The sequence below is a fragment of the Triticum dicoccoides genome, chromosome 4A, assembly GCF_002162155.2.
Source record: "Triticum dicoccoides isolate Atlit2015 ecotype Zavitan chromosome 4A, WEW_v2.0, whole genome shotgun sequence".
NCBI lineage: Eukaryota > Viridiplantae > Streptophyta > Magnoliopsida > Poales > Poaceae > Triticum > Triticum dicoccoides.
The window spans coordinates 447,368,863-447,396,136 of record NC_041386.1 but is presented as its reverse complement, the minus strand read 5'-3'; the positions used below and the strand labels follow the sequence as shown (position 1 = coordinate 447,396,136).

Below are 27,274 nucleotides of genomic sequence, written 5' to 3'. Positions count from 1 at the left end.
CCCTTTGTCGCTCTTCCCCGCATGCACAGGTATCGATCCTTCTGCGCATGCGCGGCGAGTGTCGGGGCGAAGACGGCGTTCTTCTTCCACGTCGTCACGAACTCACTCTCTAGCACGTATTTGTCTTTGCCCGCTTTGCGCGCATCTTTGTCCTTGCCCGCTTTGGGTGCGTCTTTGCCCTTGCCCGCCTTGGGCGCCTCCTTGCTCTTGCTCACTTTAGGCGCCATAAGAGACTGAGAGAAGCGAGAGGCCGAGGATGGTGGGAGCGCAGGGGCGGCGGGTGGATGAAGCGACTATGTTTCGGGCTCGAGGAGGAAGATGACGGTGGTTCCTAGATTGGGATGGGCAAGAGGTAAATGAGCGGCACCTCTGCGGATTCCTCTTTTTATGGGGAAGGCGTGGGGCTGCCTCTTTACTGTTCAATGAGGAGGCATTTGCACAGGCGTGCTGTTGTTGTGACCATTCCACACACGTACCCCACGTCGCGCACTCAATGTGGATCATGGCGAAGCGCAACAGATGAGATGATTACAACAGTTAACCCCTGCCACGTGTGCCCGCGCACTGTTTGGGCCTAGCCCAACAACGCCTCGCACCCGCGTGTGTGGCCCAGGCCCGGGGGGTCCTGTCGGTGTGATAAGGTTTGGGCCCTTTCGTACCCCTTACTTGTGCATGGGTAGTTGCAATCGTACCCGCGGTGAGGCTTGACGGGGACAGCTGGTGGCAAATGCAAGACGACCAAGACGACATCCGAGCCAGTAATCAGAGAACAGAAGACAAGTTGAACCCCTCACAAGATTCTTGCCGGGGTGGTTTGCGAGCCCCGGCCAAGCTTCTTGTCGGGATGGTTTGTGAAGCCTCAGCAAGACCACCACCCTTGAGGTTGAGAGCTCTGACACCATCGACAATGTCAAGACCAAGATCCAGGGGCGTCTGCGTGGTGGCATGGAGATATTTGTGAAGACCAAGAGGCAAAGTCCCCCGCAAGGCTCTTGCCGGGGACGTCTGCAAGGCCCCGGCAAGATCCTTGCCAGGGGCATTTGCGAGCCTGCGGCAAGGTTCGCACACATCAAGGTTCCGCCGCCCTGCCACCGCTCCAGCACGGCAACTAGCCAGCCAGCCAGGCAATCACCTGCGTGGTGGCATGCAGATCTTCGTGAAGATCCTGCCACTGCTCCAGTGCAGCGGCTAGCCAGTCAGCTTGGCATTGCATGCCTCATCATCCTGGGTGCGTCTCAAGATGGGGTGAGGCGGCGACGGACGGGACGGGCTCTATTTCCGTCCCTGATAAAGTTAGGGGCACGTAACCGGCGCATTTAATGTGTTTGTCCTAAGACATTAGTGATAAGCATGTACACGGTAGCTACTTTACACCTCCTGTATGCCTGTACGCCATTGTGGTAGCCCCTTGGTATAAAACGAGGCCCAAGGCGATGCAGGAAGGGACGTTTGGACTTTACGGCCTAGTTGGCATGCGCAGCAGCTAGCCGAAGCTCAAGAACACTAAATATACTAGAAGCGGGACTAGGGTTTTACGCTTCTCAGCGGCCCGAACCTGGGTAAAAATCTCTCGTGTTGATTGTTAGATCTTCTCTTTGCTCACTCCTCTTCCCTGCCAAACCGTAGAAGGGATCCACAGGATCCCATAGGTGTCGTTTCCCCGACAACAAGAAAAGCATGCCTCTCAAAATAATTTTATCTCTCTGATTTAAGCTTTGAGCTCTCGTACATCTCAAAATTCATGCTTCCCTCTACGAAGGGCCTATCTATTTACTTTTATGCAATTTTTATTTTTATTTTGAGTCTCCATCTTCTCTTATGAAGAACCAACTAGAGAACACTATTGTCATACTTGTCATTGGATGTAGCTAATGTGGAGTGTGTTTCATGAATGGATCAATGATTGAGCATAATGGGCTAGGGATAGCTTTCTTTAGCATTGATATTTTGAAAGACATGGTTGCTTGTTAGTATGCTTGAGTATTTATGTCTTCATATCAAATTATAGACTATTGCTTTGAATCATTCAAGTCCAAATGTCCATGCAACAAAAGAAAAGATTATATGATGAATATGATAGGTAGCATTCCACATCAAAAATCATGTTTCTATCATTTACCTACTGGAGGACGAGCAGGAATTAAGCTTGGGGATGCTTGATACATCTCCAACATATCTATAATATTTGATTGTTCCATGCTATTATAGTATCAATCTTGGATGTTTTATATACACTTATAAGCAATTATATATAATTTTTTGGGACTAACCTATTAATTTAGTGCCCAGTGCCAGTTGTTGTTTTTTGCCTGTTTTTGGTTTTTCAGAATATCAGTACCAAACAAAGTCCAAATACCACGAAACTTTTCTGTGATTTTTTTCCGGACATAAGAGACCCTGAATGCTTCGGGGGGGACGAGAAGATGGGGCATTGGCCCACGAGGCACCAGGGCACGCCCTGGTGGCTCGTGGAGTCCATGTAGCTTCGTTTGACCTAACTCCGCCTCTATAAATTCTCTGAAATTGGGAAACCAACAGAGGAGTCCACGAAATACTTTTTCGCCGCCGCAAGCCTCTGTTATCAAGAGATCCCATCTAGGGACCTTTTACGGCACTCCGTCAAAGGGGGGATCGATCACGGAGGGGCTCTACATCAACCTTGATGCCCTTCCGGTGATGCGTGAGTAGTTTACCACAGACCTACGGTTCCATAGTTAGTAGCTAGATAGCTTTGTCTCTCTATTTGATCTTCAATACAATGTTCTCCTTGATGTTCCTAGAGTTCTATCCGATGTAATCACTCTATGCGGTGTGTTTGTTGGGATCCGTTGAATTATGAGTTTATGCTCAGATTATCCATGAATATTATTTGAGTTTTCTCTGAACTTTTTTATGCATGATTGTTATAGCTTCGTATTTCTCTCCGATCTATTGATTTGCTTTGGCCAACTAGATTGATTTATCTTGCAATGGGAGAGGTGCTTTGTGATGGGTTCGATCTTGTGGTGCTCAATCCTAGTGACAGAAGGGGACATGACCTGTATGTATCATTGCTATTAAGGGTAAAAAGATGGAGTTTATTCATGCGCGATTTTACTTTGTCTACATCATGTCATCTTTCTTAAGGCGTTACTTCGTTCTTTATGAACTTAATACTCTAGATGCATGCTGGATAGCAGTCGATGTGTGGAGTAATAGTAGTAGATGCAGAATCATTTCGGTCTACTTGTCTCATACATGATGCCTATATACATGATCATTGTCTTGGACATTGTTATAGTTATTTTCTTTTCTATCAATTTCTTAACAGTAATTTGTTTAACCACCTTATGCTATTTTCAAGAGAATCCTGTGGTGAAAACTATGGCCCCCGGGTCAGCTTCTATCATATATTAAAAATCGTAAAAATACCTTGCTGCAATTTTACTTTATTTATTTTATTTTGTATTTTGTTTGATCTATCTATCTATCACCATAGAATTTAATCTTGCAATTAACCGTCAAGGGATTGACAACCCTTGTTCGTGTTGGGTGCAAGGATTTGTTATTTTGTGTGCAGGTGTTGTTAACGAATTGCTGTGTGATTCTCCTACTGGATTGATAACCTTGGTTCCATAACTAAGGGAAATACTTATCTCTACTGTACTACATCATCCCCTCCTCTTCGGGGAAAACTCAACGCAACTCACAAGTAGCAATGCTCACTGGACCGCGGTGAAACGGACTCTTCATTACATTCGTGGTACTATGGATCTTGGCCTCTCACTCAATGCTTCAACGGCCCGACACAAAATGTTCCACCGATTACCGTGTCTACCTTGGACCGTCACTTATCTCCTGGTCATCCAAGCGGCATCCCACGGTTTCTCGGTCTAGTGTCGAGGCTGAGTATCGCGCAGTGGCTAACATTGTTGCTGAATGTTCCTGGCTTCGATAGCTTCTCTCCTGGCTCTCTTGTCCTGTTGATAAGGCCACCATGGTGTATTGCGACAACGTCTCCGTTGTCTACCTCTCTACTAACCCCGTTCATCATCGTCGCACCAAACATATTGAGCTGGATATCCACTTTGTTCGCGGGCAAGTGGCCCTTGGTCACGTTCGAGTTCTTCACGTGCCTACCTCCAGCGGTTTGTAGATATCATGACAAAGGGGTTGCCAACGTCGGTTTTTGAGGAGTTTCGGTCCAGCCTGTGCGTTAACGCCGACGCTTCGACTGAGGATGGGTGTTGAGCGCCCTATGTACACATACATATACATGTACTCCAATCTCGGTCCATCTCGTTATGGTTTAGTATTGAACGTGATGATCTCTTTGTACATCTATATATTGGCACTGGATGCCCGTGAATAAACGTGTGTTGCATCCTATTATTTGTCTACAATATTTATCGCATATGAAGCCATACACTTCCCTAGGCAACTAATAGCCTTTTGGGCACACCACTACTAAGCTTTCATGCATCAATGTTACTAGTTAACTAACAAATCAAACAACGAAAATGTTAAAAATCTAACATCAGATTTTTTACATTTTCCAACGAACAGCCAAATTTGACATGCAAAAAATAGATAATTTTGCCATGCTTGTGTGTAAAAAATTATCATGTTCTGGAGTGAAAATTGCCATGCAGTATGAAAATGTGAGAAAAGTTATCATGTTACAACAAGCAATTGTTATGAATTTAAATTTGATGTCTGACATGTAAGAGGCCTCTCGTCCCTACGTCTCTCCTTCAAGGAAACATGGCTCGGGTTTCTGCCTTCCGGCGGCGGCGGCGCCGATCTGCCACGCCTCATGTGGCCTTAGGGCCATGGGTGCACGTTGGATCCCGACCCTTACTGGCGGGAGGGCTCCGTTTTTAGGTGCTTCTTCAAGTTTTATTAGGCTTTGTGTTCTCCTCGGCAAGATGAGATGGCGACAGCTTCTTGAAGATGAAATAAGGCTCTTCCGCCTAGCCCCCTGTTCCAGTGCTGCGTTTAGCATCTTTGAAGAGCGTGTGGAAGTGTGTCTTCGGCGGATCTCGCAAAATTCTGTCGGTGATTGTCTTTGGTGGATCTGCTCGGATTCGGTCTTTGTTCGTCTTTATTCGTGTGTCTTTAGGTTGGTTCCTTCCGATCTAACCTTCTCTTCATCGGCGGTGGTTGCTGTTCTGGTGCGTTGGTCCTATGGGCCCTTAGCATGACGACTTCCCAACTGTGTACTATAATAAGTTCTGTCCGGCTCAGACGAGGGAGGGGTGATGACGGCGGCACGCCTTCAGCTCGTTAGTGTTTGTAATCGTCTCTAGGTGATCTACGAGTCTAGATGTAATTTTTGTTATTTTTGATGTTTGTTGTACTATCATGATTGAAAATGAATAGATTGAAAATTCTGCCAAAATAAAAAATATAAAAACTGAGGTGAGATATTACATTGGTGTCCATCAAACAATCAGTACGAGGTCCAAAGGAGATGTCGTCTCCCTGACTCTTTTTCTCTCCGCCTAACGGCCCATGTGTATCAAATAATTAAGCTTACATCTCGGGCATGACTTGAGCAAATTAGTAGTATCACGTTATGCACAGCTCAAATCCAACTAAAAGAACCAATGCACGCACGTACACAATGCACCGACGCCTGTACACATATAAAATTCCAGGTGTGTTCATCAGAAACGCAATACATTTTTTCTTGGATTAATTATTTTCCTTTCTCCATTTTTTTCTGAATATCTGATGCACAAATACTCTCATCGTCCCATAATGTAAGACTTTTTGACACTACTGTAGTGTAAAAGAACGTCTTCAATTATGGGACGGAGGGACTTGATTTCAATACATGATGGAATATGATTTATAGTTATTTCTTTACTTTGAACGGGAGATATGACACAATACTATGCTCTTCCGTATTAGTCTCCCGGCCTTCATGCACAAAATTCATTGCTTGGAATTGTTTGAGACCACCCGTACCTCCTCAGTGATCATCATGTAGGAGTAGTAGTTCAGTTAGAGCATCTCCAATACACGATGTAGATGTACATAAAACTGATTCTTGCATCACGAAGGCACAAAAACGATGCTCCAACAGATGATGTAGATGCAAGTGTTTTTACTCAGATTTTGTCCGTGATGTAAAATAGTGCACCAAGTAATGCAAATTTCCATCGCTTGTGCGGCTCGAGTAAAACGCAGTCGGTCACGCGCTTAGCCCCCACTGTCGCACAGAACATTCCTGCGCCGCACCAGCTCCTCCACCTACCTAGTGCCACCAACGATTTCGCCCGGGAAGTCTGCCACCGCCGCTCGTCCATCCATCCCTGACCCGACCGTGATCCCTCCGTCGGACGGACACCGAAGGTCCCACCGCCGTGCTGATTTGGATCCGTCATGACATCGTGTTTTGGCCGATTCGGCTGTTTGTCGGAGCGCCGACGCCCATGATAGCTTTCGCAGCTCGTGGCCGACGTACGGAGTAGGATTACTGGCCACCGGAGCTAGTGCAAATAGTCACGCGACTTTTTTTCGAACCGGGCATGACCCCTTTCCATTGCAAAAGAACGGAAATACATTGTTCCGAGAAACAAACAGGAGAAAAGGGAAAGAGGTGCAGCGAGTTCGGGCACTGCCAGGAAACCCACTGCGTTCGCCCGACATCGAAACGAACGCCATGGGGCGAAAACCTGACAACACCATATTTCAACGACAACCTGAAATACTACAGTCTATTACAGCCAAAAGCTCATCACAAGAGCCAAATAGAAAACGGACAGGAGCTGGAAACGACAGCGGCAACTCTGAAAGCAGGCGAGATTGCGAGATCATTCTCCCTTGATCGGTCTCCTCGCCGCCTCGCACATCTTCATCATGCTCATAGTGCTTGACCTGACCATCGCCGCCCCACTGCGCAGCTCCTTGACTCCATCACCTTGCTGAAGACCTTCCCAATATAGCAAAAAGGAGCACACGGAAAACACAATCTCAAACGGTGTCTTAATCTGTTTCTTCTCAAAGGTGGCTCGATTTCTAGCCAACCAGATAGCCCAGCAAACGGCCGCCAGGCCAACAGTATAGTATTTCTTCTCATAGGGAAGGAAAGTGTGGCACCATGAGAAATATTGCCAGTAACTGTTTGGACAGAGGTCCGTCCCTAAATCCATCCCAACACAACGCCACACCACTTTAGCCACAGGACAAGTGAAAAACAAATGCCGGGATGATTCAGTATTGTCACAAAAGGAGCATTTGGGATCCCCAGGCCATCTCCTCTCCTTCATAACTTGCCTAGTCAAGACAACATCCTGAGATAGCTGCCACAGGAAAATTTTGATTTTGAGGGGGATCTTGGCCTTCCAAATCCATCTGTAGTGACAGCCACTAAGAGGGTTTTCTAGCCATTTGTACATAGATTTGGTAGAAAATCTACCATTACCATTTAGCCCCCAGTATACTTGGTCCCCCCCCCTACTCCCAGTTGTATACTGTCAATATATTTCCTCATATCCTCCCATTGCATCTGAAGATCAGGGGTAAGCCTTCTTCTAAAGAAGGTGTTGGGAGTCACAGCTTTGACTTTTGCGACAGTGCAGTCCTGCTCAGTGCATATGTCAAACAGCAGGGGATAACAGTCCTGGAATGGTCTAGACCCATTAATAGAGTCTTTCCACACTCTAGTTAGATCTCCTGATTCCGTTTTGATCTTTCTACCAGCCATATACAGGGCCTTAACTTTAAGAAGGGCTTTCCAGCACGGAGAATCATTGAACCTGGGTTCAACCGTAGCCACAGTTCTTTTTTTTCAAATAACGAGCACGAATGATTTTTTGCCAAAGGCCATTTTGGGTCTCGAGTTTCCACCACCATTTGACCATCAAACTAATGTTTTGTTTACGAAGATCTTTAACTCCCAGGCCACCTTTATCTCGAGATCTACATATTCTGCCCCATTTGACCAAATGATACCTCCTTTTCTTGTTACAACCTTGCCAAAAGAATTTCCTTCTATGTTTATCAAGTTTTTCAATGAAGGTTTTGCTCATAAGCCACATAGACATATGATATAAGGATATTTGGGTGACAACTGAGTCCAACAAAGTTAGTCTTCCCCCCATGGATGCAGCATTACCGATCCACGCCTCGAATCTTTTAAGGTATTTAGCCACTATGAACTCCCAATCAGAATCTCTAAGTGTGGAATAACTAACAGGCATGCCGAGGTATTTGATGGGGAAGCTACCCACATCACAGTTAAACAACTCAGCATAGTATTTCACCGTGCTCTCATCGCCCCCCACAGTGAAGATCTCACTTTTATGATAGTTCACTTTAAGACCAGACATAAGCTCGAAGATGTACAACAGCAACTTCAGGTTTACTGCCTTATCAACATTGTGTTCCAGACAGATAATAGTATCGTCTGCATACTGGAGCACCGCAACTCCATTAGGAATAAGATCTGAAGCCAAACCCACCAGCAAGTTATTATTTTGGGCATTGGAGATCATCTTCGCAAGACAATCAGCGGCTAGATTAAACAGGAAAGGGGAGTGGGGATCCCCTTGTCGAACACCCTTAGCACTCTGGAAATAAGGACCGACCTGATTATTAAGTTTGATACTAACTGTACCATTGAGTAGGATCTGTTTAATCCAGTTGCACCACGTGTCACTAAAACCACGAAGCTTATGACATTCCAACAAAAATTCCCAGTTCACCTTATCGTACGCTTTCTCAAAGTCGAGCTTCAAGACGACCCCCACCCTTTTTTTCACATGGGTATAATTCAAAATTTCATGCAGCGACAACACCCCGTCCATAATGCTTCTTCCCTTGATAAAAGCATTTTGGGTCGAGCTAATGAGCTTATCAACGTACCTCTCCACTCGCCGATCCAAAACTTTAGTAATAAGCTTATATGGACATCTTAGGAGATATATAGGTCTAAATTGCTGGATTTTATCCGCGCCCGGAGACTTGGGCAAAAGGGTGATCACCCCATAGTTAAGACGTTGAACATCCAAAGTCCCATTATGAAAGCTCACAAAAAGCCTCACAAGATCATCTTTAACGATATCCCAGCATACCTGATAGAATTCAACAGGAATATTGTCAGGGCCAGGGGCTCTATTATGTGCCATAGAGAACAACGCCTCCTTGATCTCTTCCTCCGTGAACTCACGTCACAAATCAGCATTATCACTAGCATCGAGCTTTTCGTCAACAGACCAAGTGTCAGGATCAAGGTGGAACAGATTACCGGACCCAGGTCCGAACAGATCTTTGTAATACTCCATGGCATGAGCAATCAGATTGTCAGTGCCCTCGATCTCCGCATCCCCGGCTTTAAGGGAGTGGATTGTGTTCTTTCTCTTTCGGCCATTTGCAATTTTATGATAATAGTCCGTGTTCAGGTCCCCTTTCAAGAGCCAGCGTTCATGAGACTGTTGGAGCCAATATATCTCCTCATTCACCAGTATGCCATGAAGCTCAGTACTAACATCAAACTTGATGTTGTATAGCTCAGGGGACAAGGGACCGATAGTCACGCGACTACCATGACCAAGCCGATTGGCCACTGTTTCAATCGGGGTCGCCGAAATTAGGGTCAGCGACCAACTAACAAACGTCAGGGAGGTGTAGGAGATGCCTTCGTGAGCCGCTCGTCATCGACACGACTACCATGTACACATCGTGAGCAAGCAAGGCCAAGTTGAAAGAATAGAGATCTCGGAATCCCATGCCTCCTTCACTTTTCGAAAAACAAAAATCCATCATGCCATCCAATGCATTCTTCTATGCCCCTCGTTATCTCCCCACTAGAACTGGGAAATACTAATATTTGTAATCTCTTTGCATATCCCCTTAGGAATGCTAAACACAGTCATAACAAAAATAGGTATAGCTTGGGCAACAACTTCCAATAATATTGCCTTACCACCTATAGAAATAATTTTTCCACCCATCCCATCAACCTTTCCTTGATTCTTTCGACTAAGTGCCTGAAGCAATCACTTCTATCACCTCCCACTAAGGCTAGAAGTCCTAGGTACTTATCTGCCAGGGCTTCTGTATTAATGTGTAAGATTTCACATACCTCTGCCCTAGAAACCACACTAGTATTAGGGCTAAAAAATTACTAATTTGTCCAAACTCACCAGTTGTCCTGAGCTCTAACTGTAGGTATCCAGGGTCTGCTGTAAGGAAGTTGCATTTAAAACATTTGCATTCATAAGAATCAGAGAACCGTCAGCAAATAAAAGGTGTGATATTGACAGTGCATTTCTACACATTCTAATTTCCTCCATGCCACCAACTTCTTCTTCATACAACAACATATTGGAAAGCCCTTCTGCACGATGAAGGGGCAAATATGGGGAGAGAGGGTCTCCCTGCCGGAATGCTCCTAGATGGGGTAAACACTTCTGTCTCTTGAGAGTTGACTCTGACTTTATATCTGGCAGATGAGACACAAGCCATAATCATATGAATCCATTGCTCATGCCAAAATTTCCATCATACTCTTCAAGAAAATCCATTCAACACCGTCATAGGCCTTATGCATTTCTAACTTAACTGCACACATCCCTGTTTGGCCCACTCACTTATTCTTTATTTATGAATACACTCATACGCAATCAAGATATTATCAGTTTATGAGTCTACTTGGCACAAAGGCACTCTGGGTGGGCGAAATGATCACTGGCAGGATACCCTTCATTCTTGATGCTAATATTTTTTAGATAATATTATATAATACTCCCTCCGTCCCAAAATTCTTGTCTTACATTTGTCTAGATACGGATGTATCTAACACTAGAACATAACTAGATACATCCGTATTTAGACAAATCTAAGACAAGAATTTTGGGACGGAGGGAATACATTGCATATACTAATGGGCCTATACCGAGTAATTAATTCTGGAGAATCAACCTACGAAATAAGAACCATGGAGGTGTCATTCCACTCAACCAGGATCTGTTGGTTATTGACGGGAAACAGTACCTCCTTGGTGATATGTTCACCTAACACATGATTTTTTTAAAGAAAATTGCATGGAGCCCATCTGGCCCGGTGTCTTAAGATCACCTATACTGAAAACTGCCATACGAATATGGCGCCATCAGGAGTGCATTCATTTGATCTGTAACCTTCTTCTGAACTTTCTCCATAATAGTCGGGTTCACATGCCGCACCTCCGATCGATGTAAACAGATTATGGAAGTAGTTTTGAATATGTGGACTTAAATTTGTCATATCTGGCAAAACATTACCATCCTCATCTTTTACCTATTTTGTAAGATTTTTCTTTCTTCGTACTGATGCATACGCCTGGAAAAACACCGTATTGTGATCACCAAATTTCAGCCAGTTGAAACGCGGTCTCCGCATGTAATGGATTTCTTCAAGCTCTAATAATAATTGAATCAATTCTGATAGTTCTTTCCTTTTCTCCTCACTTTCATCACTGATAGGTCTGATCATGGTTTTCTCCTATTCCTTTTGTGCTTTTAGTAATTGTTTCTTTGGTTTCTTAAGCACCCTTTGATCCCAGTCATGAAGCATATTGTGCATGCGTTTAATTTATCACATGGACCAAACCCAAGTTTGGGTTTGACCCTATCTTTGCCACACCTCCAACACCTTCTCCGAAAAGGAGCTTTCTTTGAGCCATCGTACCTCAAATCGCTTAACTCGCTCTCCACTATTTTCTTCTTGAGCATAGTACTCGGTATCCACCAAGAGCAGACTGTGGTCTGAATGGTTGTAGTTCATGTTCTGGAGTGCTGCGTTGGGGTGCATGATTCCCCATGCATCATTTATCAGTCCACGGTCAAGCATCTCTTTAATATGTCCACACTGCCAGGTGAAACGATCACCCAGGTACCTCAAGTCTCTCAATCTGCAATCATCTATTGTTGATTGGAATGCATGTATGTATTGTTGCGGACGTGGATTTCCTCCATCTTTATCACTCAAGAATCAGACTTCATTGAGATCCCCTATAAGAGGCCAGGGGTAATTATAATTCTGATGGAGTTGTCTCATAAATTCCAATCTTCTACTTATGTTCCCATTTAAATTCACCATACATACCCGTTAGCATCCATGAATTATTAGTTTCATCTTCCACTCTTACATCAATGAATGTGGGATCCAATCCCTATCTATGAATCTTTATTTCCTTCTTCCAGAAAAGCACTAGGCCACCCTTTCTCCCTCACTAACACACACCAGCTTCTGATCCATCCTCATTTTTTTTCTCAAACACTCTGCCAGATAGCTCTCTAAGTGCATCTCCGACAAGAACACCACATCGGGGTTACATGCTCGCCGAACATCCAACAAAACTCGGACTATCGGGGCATTCCCGAGGCCGCGACAGTTCCATGCTAGTATCTTCATGGCAGTAAAACAACAGAAAAAACTCTCGGTCGGTGGCACTGTCGGAGGACAGCAAACCCTAACTTAAATTTGTTAGGGGGCAACGAATTTGGAGAAGGAGCTCCCCCCGAGAAGGGTGAAGAACACAGTCTCAGTACCTCAAAACTTCCATGAACAATCTGCTGATCCCATCTAGACAGTCAGGGGAGAAGAGTTGATGCTACATCGAGAGATCCTCATCAGCCGTCAAGCTCGTCGTGGAGAGAGAGGCTAACAACGACGCTCCAAAGCCGCCCTGGGACAGCAATGGCGTCGGCCACCACACCGCTGTCAAGAAGGCGGCCGGCGCGGACCAGCCGAAACCCTAGTCGCCTTGTGGTTGGCCTTTCATGGGAAAAAAAGGGGTTTAGGACCTTCCATCCGCTTCTTGCGAATTCCTAATCGTCAGGGCTATCTATTTTCACAAGCTTTGATATTTTTTTTATCCTTCACAAGCTTTGATATTGGTAGGTTTTGGTGTGTGCGATTCGCCGACAAGGTCTAGTTCTTTGGATAGCCTTCCGCGTGGCTGATTTTCTTTTTCCAAAAAAAATGGTCCAAAAAATTGCTTCGAAAGGGCCGGAGGGCAAAATTTTCCGAGCCCAGCCCACCATTTCCATAGAGTAGGGATAATAGTGTATTTAGCCCAAAAGGCCTCAAATCCTGCAAGAACTTTATCCAATAAAAAGATCCTGCGAAAATCACCACTGCTCGTCTGTGCTGCCGGTAGGCGCCACGCCACCGTCGCCATGGCCGCCCCCGTCTCCGCTTCCCTCTTGCCTCTCGGGAGGAGCGCACGTGAGTCTCTTACTTTCAGTTAAATCTCTCCTGAACCTTATCCTGCGGCAACCGATATACCGATTTCTCTCTTTTTTACCCCCTTTTATCTGCCTGCTGGTTTCTGAATCTCCAGCTTCTTTCACTGGTCCGCACTACAAGAATAAGAGAAGGATTCCGATGGTGCGGGTCTGCTGTGCTGCCGACGACGACGGTTAGTCTAGTGATGACAGATTGAGAAATCTGAATGCATTTCTTTTTCCTTTATTTTAGTTTATGTATGTTTTGTTTCCAAAGTATTAGTTTATGTTTTGTTTCCCAAGTATTGGACTGTTCAACACAGTTATTTCATCTTTATGTGGGTGAGTTTCTTTAGTCTATTTTTTGTGCAAGAGAACTCTCAGAAGCTCATGAATCGTTGGTTTCAACTCGCATGCTGTAAAAACTCATTAGACGTACGCCACTATGCAATACTTTATGCGCTCTTGTAAACATGAATTTAGGACAAGGAGCAGGCACTAGCTTAAGTAAGACATTACGAGTTTAGGACATCATGCATTCAGCGTTGTTTTGATCGAACATGGAGTTGTGTTTTCCCTGTGCTGATTTACAGAAGTAACAAACTGACCCCCTTTTCCAAAAATATGTGCATGTTATGATTCTGAGAAGAGGAAGTCAACGATTTGGGAGTCAGCGTGGCACTATCGATGCTAAAATTCTACAAAAGTAAGTTCTTGTTTGCAGTTTGTTACCGCTTCATTTCTGGTTGTCTTTTGGACATTTGTGTTACTACCACTATGCAGTCATAGACCATGCTTTTAAGACCGGCTTTTATCTATACATGGCCTGCTCACTGGCTCATGCTTTATGTGAACAGGAGAGATATCACCCTTGCTGCCTTCAAGCTGCCGTTATGTGCCAACATGCAGCGAGTACTCTATGCAGGCGTACAAAAGATATGGTGTTGCGAAGGGTACAATCTTGACAGCATGGCGTCTGTGCCGTTGTAATCCTCTTGGTGCGTGTTCTTTTTTGCTACACATTTCCAGTTCTGCATCATATCATGTTTATGGAACATGAGTGCTTTGTTTTCTGATACAAGCGTAGGTGCACAGGGATATGATCCTCCCAGGTGGTTTGGGGAGGGAGAGTTACCTGAGGAATGATGGCTGGTAATTACTAGAAACACTGCACATGTGCGTGCTAGACTGTGCTCTGCACACAGTTAAATAAGCAATATAAGCAGTGCCTCAGTCGTATTACATCTTTCAGTTTTTCTCTTTTTCAGCTCGCTTGATTTTTATTGTTTATTACGATGGAACTAGATGATTGCACTAGAGACATTTATTTGTTGCTTATCAAGAATTTAACCTAGGTTGTTTAAATGATGATTCACTTGCACGAGCTTCCGCTATCATAGGCCACCATTTTCTAGCTCCGTTCTTCTGCAGACTAGTTTCAAAGGCCCGACTGGCTTTTGCTGTTTTCTTAACTGTGCACAACCTGTCAATATAACATAGTAGATGCATGGAGATCCAAAATTTCCTCCTTCGGAGTCGGATGAAGAATGAGCATTGACATATTCTTGAACATGAAGACAATCTATAAAAAATCTGAACTACCACGCGAAAAATTGAATGTACAATGTAGTAAAATTATAATGGGGGAGTACAAGAAGGATCCTATTTCATGCACTGTACGTATCTATGAATTAGAATTTAAATCTTTCTTAGCGTGGGGGGGCATGTGCAGCTCACTTCTTACTGTCTTCCATTTCAGCATTTGCCTGGTCTGCGTATCTGATCTCCTGGCTACCATATCCTTGAATACGGTGTTTTGTTGTTTTTTCCTGTTGCAACTTAGTGTATCATATTTGGTAATGCCCCCTTGAAATATTTTGATGGTATACTATATTGATTTGGACACTTGTGACTTGTGCACCCATTCAGCCTAATGTCTGTTTCATTGGCCAAACTTGTTTCTCTTAGTATTTTTCAGCATTGTTGGCACTAATATTTGATTTCCCATGTTGATCTTTTTTGATCTCCCTCTTTTTTATTTCAGATGTTGGAATGTCTCACAAGATATCATCTCATCGCAACTTCATAAAGGAGGTAACTCGGGAGTGTTAGAGTTATAATATAAGTCATGTACCCCTTTGTATTTATCCCGTTGTATAAGGGGTTTCCTGCATATGTTCCACACCTATACATGTATATATATCGGCCTATGGCCTCATGGGAATACAAGTTGCTTATTCCTAACATGGTATTAGAGCTAGGTCAATTTTTTGCACGCTGCAACTCGTGCGATTGATCCATCCCGATCGAAGCAGTCCCGCTCGATCTCCAACCGGCCTCGTGTGATTGATCTCCTGATCGAAGTCTTCCTCGATCTCCTTCTCCTCCCCGTTCCGCTGCAGATAGAAGCGCTCACCACGACCTCCCGTGATCGATGTGCTCCAGGCCCCGCTCCAGATCGAAATCGCCTCCAACCGCCGGGCCTCCAATCGTCTCAGTCGCCGATTCCCATCGCCCAGCTGCAGCCAGCTTCAAGTGACGAGGCGCTCATCTTCCTGCTCGCCTCTACTTCTTTCCAGATCGGATCCCACCGCCTAGCTGCTCGATTCTGCCCTCCAGATCGGATCGGGCTTCCACGCAGTCGTTGACCAAAAAAAAATGACTGCTGCAACGGGCTATGTTGCTGTCCCTCGCTGTCCGGTGATCTTCGATGGTACTAACTACACTGAGTTCACTGGCTTCATGCGCATTCACATGCGTGGCATCCGTCTCTGGGGTGTTCTTTCTGGCAAGGTCTGCTGTCCACCACGTCCGGTTCCTCCGGTGGCTCCTATTCCGCCGACTCCACCGGTTCTTCATCCGGATGCGGCTAAGCTTGCTGATGAGGCTGCTGATCGTGCTTATGATGAGAGGGTTTTGGCTTATGAGGAGGCTCTTCAGACGTATCATGGTGCTTTGTCTGTTTACACCCAGTGGCTTGATGATGATGCTCGTGCTGCAGCTGTTCTCACTGCTACTGTTCTGCCTCAGTTTGCTTCCGAGTTTCTGGGTCTTCCTACTGTCTTTGAGATGTGGACCCGTCTTCGTCAGCGCTATCAGCCCTCTGGTGATGCCTTATACCTTCTGTGGTCCGTCAGGAGCATGCTCTTCAGCAGGGTGACTCTACTATTGATGACTTCTATGCACAGAGTTCTGCTATCTGGCGCCAGCTTGATTCTCTCCGCAGTGTTGGTTGTCGTACCTGCCCCTGTTGCCAGGCTGTCCAGGCCAATTTGGAGTTTCATCGCGTCTATGAGTTCCTGTCTCGGCTCCGTAAGGAGTTTGAGCCCCGACGTGCTCAGTTGTTTGCTCGTGGCCGTATTTTCTCATGGAGGCGCTTTCTGAGATTCGTGCTGAGGAGACTCGCTTACGTGGGGCTGGTTTGCTGGAGGTTCCCTCTGTGCTCGCTACTCGTGCTCCTACGCCACCTGCTGCACCGACCCCCTCTCGCTCGAGTGCTCCGCCGCTCTTGCCCACTCCTTCTGGAGGCTCAGGTCACCCCCGTCCACATTGCGACTATTGCAACAATGATGGTCATCTTGAGTCTCAGTGCTACACGAAGAAGAAACACCTGCGCAAGGCGCGATCATCATCTTCAGGGACTTCGTCATCTACCTCGACAGCTTCAGCCATTGCTTTGACTGACCAGGATATTCTGAGACTTAAGCGTCTGCTCGCGGCTTCAGGTTCTTCCTCGACGGGTACTGCTGGTTCTGTGACTGATGCTTCCCGCACTGAGCAATCACCCTCTACACAGTCAGGTACATCCCCATGGGTTCTGGACTCTGGAGCTTCTTTTCATATGTCTTCTCATTCTTCCACTTTGTCCTCTCTTCGATCACTGGATTCTCCTGTTCATGTCTTCACTGCTGATGGTACTCCACTTTCTGTTGCTAGTAGAGGCAATCTTACCACTCCTTCTTATTCTGTTCCTGATGTTGCTCATGTTCCTCGACTTACCATGAATCTGTTTTCTGCTGGTCAACTTACTGATTCTGGTTGTCGTGTCATCCTTGACGTTGACTCTTGTTCTGTCCAGGACCGTCGCACGCACACTCTGGTTGGGGCTGGCCCTCGCCGCCGTGATTCTCAGGGTCTTTGGGAGTTGGACTGGCTTCATGTTCCTTCCGCTGCCACCACCATCGCCAGTTCTTCCGCTTCTGTCGCCTCCGTTACTGGTTCCTTCCAGCAGTGGCATCATCGACTTGGTCATCTGTGTGGTTCTCGGTTGTCTTCTTTAGTTCGTCGAGGTCTTCTGGGGTCTGTCTCAGGAGATGTCTCTTTAGAGTGTCAGGGTTGTCGTCTTGGCAAGCAGATTCAGTTACCATATTCACATAGTGAGTCAGTGTCCAAGCGTCCTTTCGATTTAGTCCATTCTGATGTATGGGGTCCGGCCCCTTTCGCTTCGAAAGGTGGTCATAAATACTATATTATTTTCATAGATGATTTCTCTCGTTACACATGGCTTTATTTCATGACTTCTCGTTCTGAGGTGTTGTCTATTTATAAGCATTTTGCTGCCATGGTTCATACTCAGTTCTCTTCACCCATTCGTGTTTTTCGTGTTGACTCCGCTGGCGAGTATATCTCTAAGATGTTGCGTGGTGTTCTTGCTGAGCAAGGGACTCTCTCTCAATTCTCTTGTCCTGGTGCTCATGCTCAGAATGGTGTGGCTGAGCGAAAGCATCGACATCTTCTTGAGACGGCTCGTGCATTGATGATTGCTGCCTCTCTCCCGCCTCATTTTTGGGCTGAGGCCATCTCCACATCCACCTATCTTATCAATATACAGCCTTCCGCTGCTCTACAGGGTGGTGTTCCTTTCGAGCGACTTTTTGATCGTTCTCCCGATTATTCGATGCTTCGCTCGTTTAATTGTGTTTGCTATGTTCTTCTTGCCCCTCGCGAACGCACCAAACTGACCGCTCAGTCTGTTGAGTGTGTCTTCTTAGGCTACAGTGATGAGCATAAGGGCTATCGTTGTTGGGATCCAATCGGTCATCGGATGCGTATCTCTCGAGACGTGACTTTTGATGAGTCTCGTCCCTTCTACCCACGCCCATCTTCCTCGACTTTTTCAGTGCATGATATCTCTTTCCTCACTTTTCCTGACTCACCTATCACCCCCGTCGAGCATGTACCTCTCCGTTCCACTTCCTCTCCTTCTCCACCTCTAGTTGATTTGCAGCCACCATCCTCCCCGGTCTCCTCTCCTAGCATGTCACCGGGTTCTCCACCTTCATCTCCGGTGACTTCCTCCCCGGTCTCCTCTCCCAGCATGTCACCGGATTCTACACCTTCATCTCCGGTGACTTCTTCGTCGCCACCCCCCGATTCTACCTTGACGATTCCTCCTTCTATTATTTCATCTTTTCCTCAGCATTACACTCGTCGTCCACGACCAGTCGATGCCTCTGTGGATGAGTCGTCATCTTCCTCTCAGCCTACTTATGGCTTGCGTTCTCGTCCTCGTCCGCTTGTTGATCGCTTTGGATTTCCCACCGCTGGTGCTGCTGTTCTTGAGCCGACTTCTTACCGTCAGGCTGTTGTTCATCCTGAATGGCAGTTTGCGATGGCAGAGGAGATTGCTGCTCTTGAACGCACTGGTACCTGGGATCTTGTTTCTCTTCCTCCCGGAGTCCGTCCGATCACTTGTAAGTGGGTCTACAAGGTTAAGACTCGCTCCGATGGTTCTCTTGAGCGTCACAAAGCTCGTCTTGTGGCTCGTGGTTTTCAGCAGGAGCACGGTCGTGATTATGACGAGACTTTTGCTCCTGTGGCCCATATGACCACTGTTCGTACACTTCTTGTCGTTGCCTCTGCACGCCACTGGTCTATATCTCAGCTTGATGTTAAGAATGCCTTTCTTAATGGTGAGCTGCGTGAGGAGGTGTACATGCAGCCACCACCTGGGTATTCTGTTCCTGATGGCATGGTATGTCGTCTTCGTCGCTCTCTCTATGGCCTTAAGCAAGCCCCCCGCGCCTGGTTTGAGCGCTTTGCCTCTGTGATCACTGCTGCTGGTTTTTCAGCAAGTGCTCATGATCCAGCATTGTTTATTCACCTTTCTCCTCGTGGTCGGACTCTTCTTCTTCTCTATGTTGATGACATGATCATCACGGGGGATGACCCCGAGTATATTGCCTTTGTAAAGGCCCGTCTTAGTGAGCAGTTTCTTATGTCTGATCTTGGACCTCTTCGCTACTTTCTTGGGATTGAAGTCTCTTCTACCTCTGATGGCTTTTTTATATCCCAGGAAAAGTATATCTAGGATCTTCTTGCTCGTGCTGCTCTTACTGACGAGCGCGTTGTTGAGACTCCTATGGAGCTCAATGTTCACCTCCGTGCTACTGATGGTGATCCTCTCCCTGACCCGACGCGTTATCGTCATCTTGTTGGCAGTCTTGTCTATCTAGTTGTCACTCGTCCGGACATCTCTTATCCGGTTCATATTCTGAGTCAGTTTGTCTCTGCTCCCACCTCGGTTCACTATAGTCATCTCCTTCGTGTTCTCCGATATCTTCGAGGCACGATCTCTCACCATCTATTCTTTCCTCGCTCCAGTTCTTTACAGCTTCAGGCCTATTCGGATGCTACGTGGGCTAGTGATCCTTCAGATCGCCGTTCACTTTCTGCTTACTATGTTTTTCTTGGTGGTTCTCTCATTGCCTGGAAGACGAAGAAACAGCTTGCAGTTTCCCGTTCGAGTGCCGAGGCTGAGTTGCGAGCAATGGCTCTTTTGACGGCAGAGGTGACTTGGTTACGGTGGTTACTTCAGGATTTTGGTGTTTCTGTCACTACACCGACTCTGCTCTTATCCGACAGTACAGGTGCTATCAGCATTGCGCGCGTTCCTGTGAAGCATGAGCTCACCAAGCATATTGGTGTTGATGCTTTCTATGTGCGCGCTGGTGTGCAGGATCAGGTTATTGCTCTACAGTATGTGCCTTCCGAGTTACAGTTGGCGGATTTCCTGACGAAGGCCCAGACTAGAGCACAACATGGCTTTTATCTCTCCAAACTCAGTATTGTTCATCCACCATGAGTTTGAGTGGGGTGTTAGAGTTATAATATAAGTCATGTACCCCTTTGTATTTATCCCGTTGTATAAGGGGTTTCCTGCATATGTTCCACACCTGTACATATATATATATATCGGCCTATGGCCTCATGGGAATACAAGTTGCTTATTCCTAACAGGGAGTACTACTGTTTGTGCTAGTTTCAAGGGAAAATGTATTTTGTTGACTATGCTGTCAGTTATGCCATGACACAAGGATGATTCGTTCCTGAGATTTCTATGCAGAAGATGGTTGTGGTAAACGGTAAGTGGATTGTACAGTTTCCATGGACCACTAAATCACTTCTGTAGGAAAGCTATTCTGCTGGTTTAAAGTTGTGGATTTGTATGCCCACAAATCATTTTGGTTTGGCTCATGGATTGTGCAGTTTAGTTTATAATTTCTCCACAAAAAACGAAGGATTTTCCAGACTTTATTCCTTATGTGTACATCGTTACCATGGTAAACATAGACCCTTGTTGCAGATTGCACCGTAGATCCTCATAAATCATAACTGGTGCAAGCTGCTAAAAAATGTTTGGGACCATACTTCACAAAAGCAGATCAAATGTGCCCAAGCATCCATTGGTACTTAAAATTTATGTCACTTGAGTGCTGCTAGCATCGTCAGATACCCATGTGGAGATGGCGTAGAGCACGCGTCCTTTCCATCCCTGCAGAAGCCATTGGTGATCCTCGTTGATCACGAAATGCTTGTGGTACTGCTTCTTCACTATGTCCTTCAAAAACTGAACAATGTCTGGGTCCAGTGCCAACTGTCTGAGCCCTGCTCGCTGGTTCCGCGCCTGCCACTCCCTGTAGTTTTGAGGGCGCTCCACCCGGTCTGTCCCCTCACAGGCGATGATGTTCATGGCACATCGTGCGATGATGTCCCGCTCCACCAGCAGCCTCTCATCATTGTCTCGTGGCACCGTGGCTTCCATCATGTCGAAGTGTGCTGCGAAGTTGTGGAGCACTTGGCGGAACCGTGTCACGAAAAATGTCGTGTTGTATGATGCGTTCACGATGGCATGGACGAATACGGCTGGCTTCATCTTTCTGATAGTGTTTAGCACCATGTCCCTGGGGTTTAGCCTGTCGATGACAACACTTTCGTCCATCAGGGACCTAAAATGGATTAGGCTGTTCACGACAAGAACCTCGTCAGGATTGATGTCGAGATCCTCTACCCGGACATCCTCTGCCTTGGCTGGGATGACGCGGAACTCGAATGGCACGCCAAACTGCTTTGCGCAGCGGTAGAGCCGTTGTCCTGTATCGTAAGTTTGCTCGGCAGGACGGAATCCTGGCCAGAGGCTGGTAATGCTGGTGATCCTCACCTTCGGAGGGCCGCCCTCCCTTTCTGCTAGCCACCGGAGCAAGTCTGGCCACTGGAACCCGTCATTGACACCATAGTGCACAATGTGCAGCTTGTGTCTCCCCATGACGGCATTGTAGATGGTCTTGTTGGAGAAGAGGAAACACACCTTCATGAAGCAGCAGGCGGACATGAAGAGCTTGTAGGCCTTGAGGACCTCGACAACGGGGGTGCACTTCACCATTAGCGATCGGTAAAGCTGGCTCCCTCTACCAGCCAGCCGTGCCTCTAGACCCTCAGCAAAGTAATGCGCCAGTCGCTGTGTGGCGTCTCCTGTTGGGGAAGAGTGCCGCTTGACCCGCCACAGCAGCTCGCACGCGCTGCGCTGATCGTTAGTGGCCACTGCCTCCGCGCAACGGATCAGCAGTGTCTCCAGGTCGTCCACCACCGCCAGCCTAGCGCCGCGCCTCCCACGCGGCGCCTTGGTGGAGATGGGCTGCTGCTCCGCCTCGTCACATCGCTCACGTGCCTCAGTGGTGCACATGTCGTAGCTGTTGAGCATGAACTGGTCCAACATATCGCTCTCCTCCTTGGATTCAGGGTGCACCTGCACAGCCATTTGCTTGCTGCTCCTTCCAGCTTCTGCCCCGTTGCCACCGCCGCCGTGAGGCATGTTACTACCCTCCACCGCCCCGCTGTATCTGGGCAAGAATCTGTTGGCTTCCTCCATTCCTCTGAAGAATGCCATGCTCGAGATCATGTCCATGCTGTTGTTGGGATCTGCCACGCCATTGTCATTCAAAAAGAAGGCTGGGTTCTGGATATGTCTGATTGGCAAGGCTGAGGTGAGCATGTCGGATGAGGTGGTGGTGTCGGAGGTGGTGAGGATCTGTGCGAAGGGATGCTGGGCCTGCAGCAGCGCGGCGGGGTCAGGGTACTGGTATATGAACTTGTCAACGATGTCCTCCTCCATGAGCATGCGCGAGATGTAGTCGAGGGCCAGGTCATCATGCGGCTGTTGCAACGCCGGAGCAGGCTGCAGGTTGGGATTGGGAAAGACATAGGGCGTGGGTGCCATGAATGATGGTGCTCCTATGCTCTCAGTCTGTCCTGGTTGTATGAGATAACATGGAGATTTTGGCTGGGTGTTCGATGATTCCAACCATCCAACGGAAGACCAGGCCATATAACAAAACTGTACTAGGCGTACTACATGTTTTGTGTACTATCATAAATGGACTGTCTGCAGTTGACTATGGTTTACCAGACAAAAACTTTGGATTCTACAACGATGAAGACAAGATGACAAACTTGTGACCTTCCTTTCCGATGCAGACGACTAAAAAACAATAGTAGGATGTACATTCCAATGCACATTAAAGAAAAAGAAAAAAGACGCATGGATACAAACAGCTAACATGCATCGACCCAACCTGTGCACCTTCAGTACTAGTTGAGCAAGCATCCTCCAGTTTCTGCAATACCAGGAACCTTGACAAGGCATCACTGAAACTAATCAGGACATGGAAACTAGCTGCAATTTCGATACTTTCCTGACATCTTATTAGACATTAGAGTGATGACTGATTGTATGTATCATGTCAGAATCATCATTCCTAACTTTTTTTCTTTTCTTGATGAAATTGTAGCAGTGCTATGCGAGTTTCATTCATTAAGAGAAGCTGGCAGAGCCAGGAAGAGTACAATCAACCTAAGTACGTTCAGCTACTATTACAGCACTAAAGACTTGAACAGATTAGGCAGAAGGGGTTCCGTCTGTGCGCTGAGTCCCTGCATGGTTCTGGAGCTCTTCAAAGATATCGAGAGACAACTGGTCAGCATCGCAGGCATTGTTGTCAAAGATGTGCGTATCGCGCTCCTTCCAAATTATCCACCAGGTTAGCATTACAACCTACAAGCGCACTGTTTCTCACATATCATGTCATCTCTGATTGAGAAAATTGAAGAGAAATATCCAGTCTCCTTATCAGACCAAGCTATGCAGAGATTCCACATAATCTTGTCTCTCACAATGCAGATTAAAATGGATATATGTGCACTCACTGCATCTCTGAAATCTTATAATGGTCTCTGTTACCAAGTTACACATACAAAAAAGGAGCAAACACACATCTGATAGTGCAACAGGCAAATCTATATTCACTCGTACTTCAATCCATCCATCTACTCCAGTTGAGAGCCACTAGCATCATCAGCTACCCATGTCGAGAGGGCGTAGAGCACCCGGCCTTTCCATCCGAGCAGAAGCCACCGTTGATCCTCATCAATCATGAAATGCTTGTGGTACTGCTTCTTCACTTGGTCCTTGAGCATCTTAACAATGTCAGGGTCTAATGACAGCTGCCTTAGTCCGGCTCGCTGGTTCCGCGCATGCCACTCCTTGTAGTTCTGAGGGCGCTCCACCCGGTCAGGGCCCTCACAGGCAATGATATTCATCACAGAGCGTGCAAAAATGTGCCGCTCCACCAGTAACCTCTTGTCTTTGTTCTGCATCATGGTACTCTCCATCATGTCAAACTGCGCTGTGAAGTTGTTGAGCGCTTGGCGGAAACGAGTCATGAAGAACGCCGAGCTATATGCTCCATTGACAGCAGCGTGGATGAGCATGGATGGTTTCATCTTCCTGATAGTGTTGAGCACCAGGTCCCTTGGGTTTTCCATGTCAAAGGTGAGGCTCTCATCCATCAATGTCCTGAAATGAAACATATTGTTCACGACGAGCACCTCGTCTGGATCGATGTCGAGGTCCTCAGCGTGGACAGTCTCTAACTTGGCTATGATAGCATGGAACTTGAATGGCACGCCAAACTGCCTTGCACAGTAGCTGAGCCTGCGTTTTGTCTCCTTGGCTTGCTTAACCGGACAGGGCCCAGGCTGCGGGCTAATAATGCCGGTGATCCTCACCTCCGGTGGCCCACCCTCCCTGTCTGCTAGCCACCGGAGCAAATCCGGCCACTGGAACCCATCGTTGACACCATAGTGCACAATGTGCAGCTTCTTTCTCCCCGCCACGGCATTGTAGATGTTTTTGTTGGAGAAGTTAAGCGACACCTTCAGGAAGCAGCAGGCGGCTATGCACAGGTGGTAGCTTTTGAAGAGCTCCACGGTGGAGGTGTGATTCGCCGCGGTGATCGAGTGGTATATTTGCCTCCCTGTGCCCGCCAGTCGTGCCTCCAGCCCCTCGGCGAAGTAATATGCCAGTCGCTGCCTTGCGTCTCCTGTTGGTAGCGAGTGCTGCTTGATCTTCTTCAGTAGATCGCCGGCGTTGCTCCGGTCATTGGTAGCCACCGCCTCCGCACAGCGGATCAGCAGCGTTTCCAGATCAGCCACCACCATCTGCCTCGCGCTGTGCCTCACACACGGCGCCTTCCTGCAAATGCTCTGATGCGCCGCCTGGCCCCCCCTCTCCTTCATCGTCTCATTGGAGTACATGTCATAGCCGTTGAGGATGAGCAGGTCCAGCTCAAGTGCGGTCTCTTCCTCCTCCGAATCATTATGCGCCAGCACCCGCACCGCTATTTGCTTGCTGCTCCTGCCCATGCACGCCTCCGTCTCGCTATCCATGCCAGACCTCTTCTTACGCCCCCTAGCATCCACCATCACATTGACTGTGGGCAAGAAGCTGTTGGCCTCCTCCATGCCTTTGAAGAAAGCCATGCTCGACAGGTCGCCCATGGTGACGCCGCTCCTGGGCGCCTCCGCTGTGACTGTGCCGTTCAAGAACAAGGGTGGACTATGTACCTCGCTGGACAAGAACGCGGAAGCCATGATGCCCGTGTTGTTGCCTTGACTTGGAAGTAAAGCGGAGGACCCATGGGCACCAGCTGTGGCGATGCCGGAGGCTGAGAGGATCTCAGCGAAGGGCTGCTCGGCCTGCAGGAGCGTCGGATGCTCAGGGTGTTGGTAGAAGAACTTGTCGGTGATGTCCTCCTCCATGAGCATGCGCGAGATGTATGCCAAGGCCAGGTCATCCTGCGGCTGCTGTGACTGTGAGCCACCGTTGGTTATCGAGGGTTGGTCGAGGAAGAAGGAAGGGGGCGGTGGCGGTGGCGCAGGCTTGACGAGCCCCAACGGCTCTTCCTGGGCGGGAGCCATTGCAGGCATGGTTGCTTGTTGATGGTGGTGCAGTGGAAATGTCGTGCTGTCCTCTATCCATTACACTCCATGTGAAGAAGCCAACCAGCTCACTGCTCAGTTGGAACCATCGAATCTTTCCGTTGCATAAAATCGGTCACCATCGAGCAGCTAGCGCCTGCACATATGGACAAACAAACAAGGGTCCGTTTGAGAGAGATTGTATTATTCGTCTTGGTGTCTCAGCCATCCTTCTGCCCATGTTTAATAAACAAAAAGAAGCAGTTGTCTTGTAGTAGTACGAATCAATTTATGTGTCAAAATGTGTGCTGTTTTGAGTTCATATGAGGCTTTTCAAAACATGGACACGGTATCCTCAAACAATGGATATTCTGGAGTTAAATTCGTATTTGCATCCCCGCAAAAAAAAAATCGTATTTGCAGAGAATGGGTTTCTATGCGCACCGGCCTTAAACTTACGTGCATGTGTAACAGGTCTTGTTTGAAGCCAGGTGTTGAAATGTGGATTTATGTATCTTATACCTAAATAAAGCCATGAGTTGAAATATCGCTTTTCCTTTTTCCTTCTGGGTATGTCTTGTGTTGTTGCCCCCAACAGACCTCTTGATTTTCCTTGCACTTGGATAACTTGTTGTATGAGCATTTTTTAAGCCCTGACCATAGAACAATGGTTCTACGTTATTTTCATTAATAAAACTAACAAAGTAAAAAATACATTTGGTTTAGCCAATTCCTAGCTTTGGAAACATCAAAGATCAAGTGGACTCGAAGGGAACTATATATCAATCCAGTCGTGAAATGTTTGAAGTTTTCTTTCTTTGATTCTATAACAAATAATCTTGAGATCTTGCTTGAGGAGGACTTTCCATGAGGCAGAGCTTGGAGTGATGTTATTGAAAATCTTGTTATTTCTATGAACCCAAATGTTCCAGCATTCCATAACTATGATTTCAAGAGCAATTTCAGATGGCAAGTGGGTAGCAGCAAGTTGAATGTCATGATTACTACGTAGTTACCAGGATCAATATGTTATACTCCGTTCGTCCCAAAAATAAGTGTTGTTGATTTAGTACACGTTACCAAATTGCACACGGTACATTTATTTATCATGTTACTCATCAGTGGCGGAGCTTGCAGCAAATTCCTGGGCGGGCTGGGTAGGCTAAATTGCATGAAATTGGTTTTTCCCCGGCCCATGGGCCGGCTATAATAGGAGGAGGTGGTGCAAAGCTGGGCGGGCCATGGCCCATGTAGCCTTGCTGAAGCTCCGCCACTGTTACTCATGTTATAGGTACCAACACAGTTACGATGTTCTTACAGGCTGCATATTTTATAGTTAAAATACTATCAGTGCTAAAGTTACCAGAGTTACCAATGCCTTGGAGTTCTTTCCAACAGAGACATGATAACAAGCTCACAATGGCCCTCTTTGTACTTGTGATTGCGAGAGTGTTGGGCATGCTCTATTCCTGTGTCCTCGTGTGAATGAAATCTGGAGAATATTGGGTCTACAACAGATGGCCAATGATATGTGCCAAACT

At 46.8% G+C, this 27,274-nt stretch overlaps 3 protein-coding genes across 8 annotated transcripts; 1 reads left to right on the top strand and 2 right to left on the bottom strand.

The window, feature by feature from the left end:
- Positions 1 to 13,069: 13,069 nt before the first annotated feature.
- LOC119286101 (UPF0161 protein At3g09310-like) lies at positions 13,070 to 15,451 on the top strand. Of its 6 annotated transcripts, none has more exons than XR_005140269.1 (6): positions 13,070 to 13,200; positions 13,316 to 13,393; positions 13,849 to 13,905; positions 14,057 to 14,197; positions 14,282 to 14,375; positions 15,244 to 15,451. XR_005140269.1 is itself a non-coding variant. In XM_037565440.1 (6 exons), exons 1-5 carry the CDS (start codon positions 13,152 to 13,154, stop codon positions 14,300 to 14,302), a joined length of 333 nt encoding a protein of 110 aa, XP_037421337.1. In that variant the 5' UTR covers positions 13,070 to 13,151; the 3' UTR covers positions 14,303 to 14,351; positions 15,244 to 15,446. The 6 variants fall into 6 exon arrangements, 3 of the variants coding, with proteins under 3 accessions (XP_037421337.1, XP_037421336.1, XP_037421335.1); XR_005140267.1 differs by having other exon boundaries at positions 14,295 to 14,375; positions 15,244 to 15,450; XR_005140268.1 differs by having other exon boundaries at positions 14,282 to 14,351; positions 15,244 to 15,446.
- A 5,447-nt stretch (positions 15,452 to 20,898) lies between these two features.
- LOC119283544 (scarecrow-like protein 33) lies at positions 20,899 to 22,404 on the bottom strand. The gene has a single exon (XM_037563042.1). The coding sequence runs from the start codon at positions 22,381 to 22,383 to the stop codon at positions 20,899 to 20,901; it is 1,485 nt and encodes a 494-aa protein (XP_037418939.1). The 5' UTR covers positions 22,384 to 22,404.
- Positions 22,405 to 23,289: 885 nt separating this feature from the next.
- LOC119286100 (scarecrow-like protein 33) lies at positions 23,290 to 26,206 on the bottom strand. The gene has a single exon (XM_037565437.1). It carries the CDS (start codon positions 25,740 to 25,742, stop codon positions 23,802 to 23,804), a length of 1,941 nt encoding a protein of 646 aa, XP_037421334.1. The 5' UTR covers positions 25,743 to 26,206; the 3' UTR covers positions 23,290 to 23,801.
- Between the last annotated feature and the right edge of the window lie 1,068 nt (positions 26,207 to 27,274).